This window comes from Cynoglossus semilaevis, chromosome 14 (assembly GCF_000523025.1).
Source record: "Cynoglossus semilaevis isolate Cse_v1.0 chromosome 14, Cse_v1.0, whole genome shotgun sequence".
NCBI classification, from domain to species: domain Eukaryota; kingdom Metazoa; phylum Chordata; class Actinopteri; order Pleuronectiformes; family Cynoglossidae; genus Cynoglossus; species Cynoglossus semilaevis.
Window position 1 is genome coordinate 11,688,870 of NC_024320.1, and position 9,185 is coordinate 11,698,054.

Consider the following 9,185-nt stretch of genomic DNA (forward strand, 5'->3'; position numbering starts at 1 on the left):
GTGGTGGGAAACTGCTTCCCTTTCCTGAGGCGCCGGATGGTTTGCCAGAATTTCTTCGAGGCCGACCGATAGTCCTCCTCCATGGCCTCCCCGAACTTTTCCCCGACTCGAGTTTTTGCTTCCGCGACTGCCCGAGCTGCAGTCCGCTTGGCCTGCCTGTACTTTTCGGCTGCTTCAGGAGTCCTACGAACCAACCAGGCTCGATAGGACTCCTTCTTGAGGTTGACTACTTCCCTTACTTCCGGTGTCCACCACCGGGTTCGGGGATTGCCGCCACGACAGGCACCGGAGACCTTACGTCCGCAGCTTCGGACAGCCGCATCAACAATGGAAGTGGAGAACATAGTCCACTCAGACTCAATGTCTCCAGCCTCCCTCGGGACCTGTTCAAAACTCTCCCGGAGGTGGGAGTTGAAGGCCCCCCTCACCGGGGATTCTGCCAGACGTTCCCAACAGACCCTCACGATACGTTTGGGTCTGCCAGGTCTATCCAGCTTTGCCCCTCGTAAGCGGAGCCAACTCACCACCAGGTGGTGATCAGTTGAGAGCTCAGCCCCTCTCTTCACCCGAGTGTCCAATACATACGGCCGGATGTCAGATGACACGACTACAAAGTCGATCATTGACCTCCGGCCTAGGGTGTCCTGGTGCCAAGTGCACTGGTGGACACCTTTATGCTTGAACATGGTGTTTGTTATGGACAAACTGTGACTAGCACAGAAGTCCAATAACAAAACACCACTCGGATTTAGATCGGGGAGGCCGTTCTTCCCAATCACGCCCCTCCAGGTGTCACTGTCGTTGCCCACGTGGGCGTTGAAGTCCCCCAACAGGACGATGGAATCCCCGGGAGGAGCACTGTCCAGTACTCCTCTCAGTGTCAGCAAGAAGGCCGGGTATTCTGCACTGCTGTTCGGCCCGTAGGCCGAAACTACAGTGAGGCACCTGTCCCTGACCCGAAGGCGCAGGGAAGCGACCCTCTCACTCAGTGGGGAGAACTCCAACACACGACTGGCAAGCTGGGGGGCTATAAGTAAGCCTACGCCAGCACGCCGTCTCTCACCGCGGGCAACTCCAGAGTAGAAAAGGGTCCAGCCTCTCTCAAGGAGTTGGGTCCCAGAGTCCAAACTGTGCGTGGAGGTGAGCCCGACTATATCTAGTCGGTATCTCTCAACCTCCTGCACGAGCTCAGGCTCCTTTCCCCCCAGCGAGGTGACATTCCATGTCCCCATAGCTAGAGTGGTTGTCCAGGGATTGGGCCGTCGTGGTCTCCGCCCACAACCGCCACCCAAATCACAAGGCACCGGCCCCTTGTGGGCCTTCCTGCGGGTGGTGGGCCCACTGGAAAGCGGACTCACGTCGCTTGTTCGGGCTGAGCCCGGCCGAGTCCCGTGAGCAAGGACCCGGCCACCAGGCGCTCGCCTGCGAGCCCCAACCCCGGGCCTGGCTCCAGAGTGGGGCCCCGGTGACGCCAATCCGGGCGACGTGAACCTCTTAGCTGTATTTTTCTTCATCACAAAGGGGGGGTTGAACCGCTATTTGTCTGATCCGTCGCCTAGGACCTGTTTGCCTTGGGAGACCCTACCAGGGGCGTTAAGCCCCCGACAACATAGCTCCTAGGTTCATTCGGATACTCAAACCCCTCCACCACGTTAAGGTTGCGATTCAAGGAGAATTAAAATTAAAAATGCTCTAATTTGATAAGAAACATGCAAAAACAAAATGTGATTTTTTTTTCAAAAATTCTCATAAAAACTAAATATTGTGAAAAATTCAGAAAATAAATCTGAATAATTTCTCAAAATGCTCAAATTTGATGAGAAAGATGCAGCCAATATACATTTTTTTCCACAAATTTTCATCATAATTCTTCAACATCTGACCAAAATTAAATGCAAATAAAATGCTGCAGAATAATTTATAATTTATTTAAAATATTCTCAGAAAGTTTCGAAAACTTTGCAGATTTGAAAACCTTTTTTTTAAATCCTCAAAATAATCTAATTAAAGGAGAAATGTTTTGTAAAAAATGTATATCATAATTTTTCAACATCTGACCAAAAACAACATGCTAAATTAGGATTTTCTTCAAAAAATTCTCAGACCTTCTCCAGATATTTAATTTGCAGTTGTATTAAAAAATAAATCCAGATTTTAAAAGCATCCGTCCACCAGCATTGTGTTGAATGAAAGGAAATATAAAATAAATAACTTAAACGTACTATAACATTGTTGTTTTCTCTATGTAGAATTTCTATGTGATTGTGTGCAGAATTTTCTTTTATTTATTGTTTTTTATGATTTTCCTTGTAGCCTGGAGAAAGCCCCACACTATCTGTCTGTACTGTCCAAAGGCTGATTAATTATGACGATGATGATGACAATGTGCAATGTTACACAGAGAAATCTATGACTTGGGGATTAAAGATGATACGACAATGCCCCAGAGCAGCGCATGTCTTCTCATTTTTGCAGAAAAGGAAGCCGTCGAGATGTGCTTTAGTTGCATCTCTTCAAGGTTTATTCTGAAACATGATGCCAGCAACAGAAGAAAGGAAGAGCAACAAAGAGAAGTTACAGTGTCCAAAGATACATTTTACATCACTTGCATGAACATGTGAAAATCGTTTGTCCTCCCTGAGCATGCCTTTGTCACAAGATCTTATCCATGCACTTGCATACATTCATCGTGCCGTCAAACAGCCACCGTGGAACCCTCAGAGCCAGACATTATTCTGGCTCTAGCATCGAACAAAACATACAGTAACAAAAACGTACATTTGAAAGCAACTGGCAGCACACTGACAACAAATGACACACAAAACCTACAGCACAACTTGGACTAGAGGGTGAAACTGGACTTGTGGATTGCAACTCATAGCTTCACCAATTTGCAATAATGTATCAACAGGAGTCGTTTTTTCTGGAAGTTGAGGCACAAAAAGTGGGTGACACAACTCTTTTAGCCAGTTAGTGTGGATTTTTGGGCTTTTGGGCCCATATTTAGTCAGAATTCAAACTAAGACCAATAAACATTAACAAAACCTGTTCCTTTTGTCAAGGAATCTTGGGCCAGAAAAATGTATTGGGTAAAAACAAGCCTATTTGGTTAGAGATATGTCCAAATCTTCATAGAATAACAGAACACTGTCAAAACCTAATCTAAAATTAGCTTGAAAAGGTAAAATGGAAAAAAATATTGATAATTTATCAAGTACATAAACAATTACTGCTTTTCAGCCTGAGCAACATCTGATTGGTCGATCAGCATGGCTGCAGGGCAACAGTTCTGCCACTGACTTGATAAGATACATTTCTTAATTTTTACATTACTAAAGTCAAAATGTAAAATTTGGCAAAAATGGTAAAAAAAGAAATACTACTGGTTTATTGGTCTTGTTGTTTAATACATGGTTGAATCAATTATATAATGTCGTTTTGTATTTATATTATCAAGTCCCTGTTACAATGTTAAATCATACAGATTTATATATAAAGATTAGACTATGTAAATATTTTTTATAGAAGATGAGGGTGTTTTAATGATTGTCATGTGTAAAAAGACAAAAAATACAATGAGCTTAAAGAAAGAAAAAAAGGTTTTATGAAGAAATGCAAATAAAGAGGGATTTGTGCGGTGAGAAAAAAATAAATGCTTCTTATTTTGAAAATATAATAGGATTTTTTACTCTGTATTTTGGTTGCATAAAGTGAATGTAACCCTCCACTTTTCCTCATCCAACACCTGCAGTGGAAGAAATGCTGGTTCAAGAGTTGATAGGAACACAAAAAGGCCAAAAATAGGAAAAAATAATTAGTTTAACTTGAAGAGGGAAAAGAAAATACCCAAGGCCGCGCTTATAAAATATCACATAATATACTGTTATATAAGCACAACATGTTATATTGTGAGGCCTGATGATTTTTTTACATTCACCAAATGAAATGTGTGGATTTGCATAATGTTTTAGTTATTTCCCAGTGCTGACAGAGTGAAGTGACATGCGTTGAACTGCTTCTGGTCTGTCTGCAGGAAAGAACGAACAGAAGTCTGAATTCAGTCTCCATTTTGTAATGAACTCATTTGACTCTGTAAGACATAGTATGGTTTCAAAAGCACTCACAGGCTGATGATGTTTGGCTGCTGCGTTTTACTGGTTGTGGATGTAGACGTTTCCGGCTCTGATGCCACTGCTGACAGGAGACGACAGGGGATGATGGCCTGGACGAATGGGTTTCGCTGGTAAAACAAAAACAAAACAAAAGGTAAATATTAGAATCAGACATGTATAGTTTGGGGCTTTTGTTGGATGAAAACCCACCAATCTGAGCAGAGTACATCCTCTTGGCCATGTTCTTGGCTCGCACGGCTTCTTTGATACGTTCCACCTCCTGCTGGTACCTCCTGCGATCCCTCATAGCGTTCAATTTCGCATCCTTCAGGGCGTTCTCCAGGGCTTTGACTCGCTCGGCTGTCGCGCGAAGACGCTTCTCCAGCTTGGGCAGTTCACAGCGGAGATCTGCGTTGTCTCGAACCAGCTGTAGACAACGTGGAAGTTCAATAAAGTTTGCAAAAGAAAAAAAACTGTCTTCTAATAAGACAGGTAAGAAACAGTAACCCCCAAGTCCTGCTGCTGTAGGCCTAGACTCCTGGGGCAACTCCCATGGTGCAATGAGAATCCTCTCACCCTAACTCCATGTTATGACAATATTCACAAGTCCTGTGAAACTGCACGATTTACTGGATCAGCTGTTTTGTTTTTACACAGTCACACAATAACATACACAAACTGACACACACATACACACACGCACATATATATATATATATATACATATATAGTAGCTCCATGAACAGTTTTAAATTGCATCCATCCAGAGATGTTCCACATCGGACCTCAGACCAGTAGATGGCAGTGTTGCCCTGAACAGAGATTGCACAGATTTGCGACGTCATCTTTCCTGTGTTTTATTGTCTTTTACCTGTTTGTGGACTTTGGTGAGCTGCTCCAGGTTGTTCTCTAGGAAGGAGATCTTCTGCTTCTGGGCAACATTGCAAAGTCCTTCCTCACAGTCCTGCTCTGCACTCTAACCAACCCAGAAGAAACAGAGGATCAAAGATTTTTTGCAAATCATTTTGTTGTGGAAAACCATACAGATGGAGTCCACATGTAAAGGTTGGTGATTTTACTTTTTTAACCCTTGCAGTGAGGTCTTGGATGAAGAGTTTGCGGAGGTTGTGCAGGGTCTGCAGCTCCTTGGCCTGGAAGAACAATCAGGGAACATTAACACAAGCTCCAAATCCAGATATTTCCCTTTGAACTCAGATATCCAAGAGTCAGTGTTGTCTCAGTGAAAAACATTTACACAGATTATAAGTAATGAGTCATAGTCTAGTTAGGAAGAGTTGCATTATCCTTGTGACAACATTTTGAGCACATTTGGAGGCAAAATGCATGACCTAATGACTTTACCTTTTCTAGTTAAGTCCAAGACTGGTCATTTTATAAGTTTGTATACAACAAAAACCTGTTTTGCATTGAAACCACAGAATATGTACATTTTCAGACTCACCACAGTCTCTTCAAGTCCTTTCAGGTCTTCTCTTGCCTGTTCCCTCTTTTCATTCAGCAGCCTGAAAAAAAAAAACATACACTTTTTAAAGCTCTTCTAATTACATTATGACTTAAAGATCAGGCTTAAGTACGTACAACAACGCCTGCAGCTTTGTGTCCTTCTCCTGTTCTTTGGCCTTCAGTTTCTCATAGTCAGACATTAATCTCTCCTGCTCCAGCATCAGACCCTGGTAAAGGCTTTTAGGAGAAACAAAAGTGAAAATCACAATTTCCTAAAATGAATTAGATTAAATTTCCAGTATGGATCGTCTTGGTTCAAGTGTTTTTATGAGGTGTATTGACTGTGGTGTGCTTCCTCACTCTGTCAGCTCATCCAGCATCCGCTGCTTGTCTTCGATCTCACCACGCAGCCGACTCAGCTGCTTCTGGTGAGCCTCTCTGTGATTCTCCAGCTGCTCCTCCAGTGTTTTCTAAAAAAACGGGATAATAAAAACGGCAGATATTAAACACTGTTTAGATCAAGCTGACACATGAACAGCATTGATTCACCGCAATGACCTCGCCTACGTCCAATCTGCTGCTGTCCTCCTTCTCTCGCCCGGACATCTCATGTCTTTTCTCTGTGCATCAACAGAAAAAAACAAATGACTTTGTTGTATGAGTTGTGTTTTCTTTCCTTTCAGTGGTTTTGTTGAGCACCGACCCTGAGCCTGCAGAAGGGCCAGCTCCTCAGTCAGGGCGTCCTGACTCTCCTCCAGCTGCCGCTTCTTCTGCTCCAAGTTCTGCATGTAGTCAGTCAGAGTCCTGATCTTGGCCTGGTGCTGGACACCAAAAGAAGAAGAAGAGGCCTTATCAGTCAGTGTACATATTGTACAGACACACACACACACACAATTTGTCCTTTACATTTAACACATCCCTGGGGAGCAGGAGGAGCTATGGGAGGAAGTGAGGTTATTTTGGTATTTGCGCATCACACGACAACCAGCAAAGCAGGATTCAAACCTGTGATCCTCTGATAAGAAGACTTTTACCACTAGGTGTGTGACTTTCATTTTAGCATTAAAAAAAAAAGAATCTGTTTTTGAACAAGTTTTAAAAATAGGAGAAAATGAGTTTTTTTATGATTTTTGTGGTCTGTAGTTCTTTTGGTACAGTAACATCTAGTTAAACTAGGAAACTCAGGAACTGGTGATACCATAAAAATATAGCTCTTCTTCCTCAGTCACACTTCCAAACAAGTTTTTGGCAACAAAGAGTAAGTGCAATCGTCAGGGAGATGAGGTGAAAACGACACTTCTCTGTCATCACCACTAGGGTGCAGACCTGAGAATTAAGCAGCTGACAGGAAGCCAGCTCCTTCTCATTGGCCTGGATCTTGCTGTGGGCGTCGGCCTGTGCACTCTCCAGCTGTTTGCTGCGGTTGACGAGTGACTTCACCTCAGACTTCATTTTGCTGATGTAGAGGCGAGCCACAGTGAACTCCTCCTCCACCGCCATGCCGTTCCCATTGGTCTCTGAGGACTTGGAGGACAGGTTCACATGTCAGAGGCCTGAACTGTAGTCAATAATGTGTAACTGTGGGCTTGTGTGTCTGTGTGTCTGTGTTTTCACCATAGAGGTCTTGACATCACTTGTGCCAATGATGGCTCCAATATCATTGATGTCTCGCACCAACAAATTCAGGACTTCGGACGCTCTCTTTCTCTGCAGACCGCTCAGCTCCTGCAACTGACTCAGCTCCTTCTGCAGCGCAGCTAGCAGTACCTGGAGATAGCACACACACACACACACACACACACACACACACACACACGCACACCCACAAGTGTTAAATTTACCCACACTGATTTGAAGTCATCCGTGAGCCTGGCTGTGGATTTGTAGCATCCGAAAATGGAGTTCTCCAAACCCAGTCTTTTTTATAATACAGAAACATTTTCTGGTTAGATGTCATGAGGGTCAGGGAAGGCACGGTCGTTATGACAGTAGAGGACATATCACCTAACACAGCTGGTGTTGCCCCACTCCCCCCAATTTTAAAATCATCCACCAGTTAAAACATGTTGTTACAGAAAAATACACATTTTGTCTCCAAACATGTTTAAAATATTATAACAAGTGCAATACAACATGAACCAGTTCCTCATGCTGTACCACTTGTACTATAATCATGGAGTTCAGACCTTTATATATATTACACACACCTGAGTTTCTAATCAGGTCGGACACAACTGTGACGTCTCCTATCAAATTGTTTCATATTCCTTTGCACTTGCACTGATATTCTGAGGATGTTTAGAAGTAAAATGGTGGAATGAACTGTAGTACTAGGTGTAGTTTTGAATTTATGGGCTGTGTTGACAACCAGCAGGACAACTCTGATTGTGTTGGACCATATGTCATCTCACTAATCTATAATGAAAGTACTGTAGCACTTACTGTAATTATATATATAATTTCAATAATGATCCCTTTGGAATAAAACATGTTCGGTTGACCCACCGTCTTCTGTTGTAGCTCTTCCATTAGCTGCAGGTTGGCCTGGTCCCGCTCCTCCACTTCCTGACTCTTCTGGTCATAGTTGACAGCCAGCTCCTCTAATGCCTGCAGCACCTCCTTCACCTCCTCCTTGGCCAGCTCATTCTCTGTCTGCAGCCGGCACAGCTCCTCTTGGATCTTCTCGTAATCTCGCCGTGTAGATGCCAGCAGCTGGGCAGATGTGAGAACACAAAGAGCATGTTTCCACTGTCTTAGACCACAATCAGCAGCACTCAGAGGACAGCTGAAGGGACAAACCTCTTCTTGGTCCAACATTTGCTCCTTTAGTTTCTCAGCGAGCTGGCTGTGTTGGTTGATCTCGTCATCCTGTAGAAAGAATTGTTAGAACCAGTTTTGCCAACATCAAAACAAGTGATGTCCAACATGGAACGGACAGAGAACTGGTGAGTGAAGAACCTGGTCTCACCTTGTCGTCCAGCTGTTTATAGAGGTTGTTTATGTCCTCCTCATACTTGTTCTTCTCGTCGCTGCAGACTGAAACTCCTCCTCCTCGTTCTACTCCTCCTCCTCCTTTGGTCAGCAGCAGGTTGTCGATGACAGGGGTGTTGTCATACTCAGTGTTTTTCTGATCGTTGGAGCCGAGCTGCTCGTCCTCAGGGACGTTCTCTCCTGAAACATCGTCTCGTCTGTGAGATCACTTAGTCATCAAATAAACTGAAACGTAATGTTCAATACAAATAATGAGTGACTCGATAATTATTGACTTTTTCATTGCCTTATGTTTAACTACTTTAATTAAAGTAAACACCGTGTGCCGTGTGAATGAGACGTGGGCCAATAGGATTGCTCTGTTTTCAGAAATATCCCAGGAAATGTATCACAGTAGATTTTTTTTCTGGCCCAGACAGTTGTTGTGGACCACATGTAAAAGGCAAATGTGGACCAACTGTCTGGGAAATTTGTAGTGCTCCTGACATTGGGTGTCAATTAAAATGGCCCAGTTTGACATAACATGTGGGCTAAATGAAAATGACGTGTGCCCCATACGGACCACATCTTACTGTTTCAGATTTTATCTATTTAATCATTGCCGCTGTACCGTTCCTC

At 43.6% G+C, this 9,185-nt stretch overlaps 1 protein-coding gene across 1 annotated transcript in view; it reads right to left on the reverse strand.

Moving 5' to 3' along the window:
- Positions 1–2,689: 2,689 nt before the first annotated feature.
- LOC103389621 (kinesin heavy chain) overlaps positions 2,690–9,185 on the reverse strand; it is a 12,026-nt gene continuing 5,530 nt past the window's right edge. The window contains 15 exon segments of the mRNA XM_008325113.3: positions 2,690–4,027; positions 4,125–4,240; positions 4,323–4,539; positions 4,984–5,088; positions 5,192–5,263; positions 5,575–5,635; positions 5,712–5,813; positions 5,937–6,046; positions 6,135–6,196; positions 6,280–6,397; positions 6,903–7,100; positions 7,191–7,343; positions 8,082–8,288; positions 8,376–8,444; positions 8,545–8,860. Coding sequence (XP_008323335.1) covers positions 4,152–4,240; positions 4,323–4,539; positions 4,984–5,088; positions 5,192–5,263; positions 5,575–5,635; positions 5,712–5,813; positions 5,937–6,046; positions 6,135–6,196; positions 6,280–6,397; positions 6,903–7,100; positions 7,191–7,343; positions 8,082–8,288; positions 8,376–8,444; positions 8,545–8,860 — 1,879 coding nt within the window. The 3' untranslated portion in view covers positions 2,690–4,027; positions 4,125–4,151.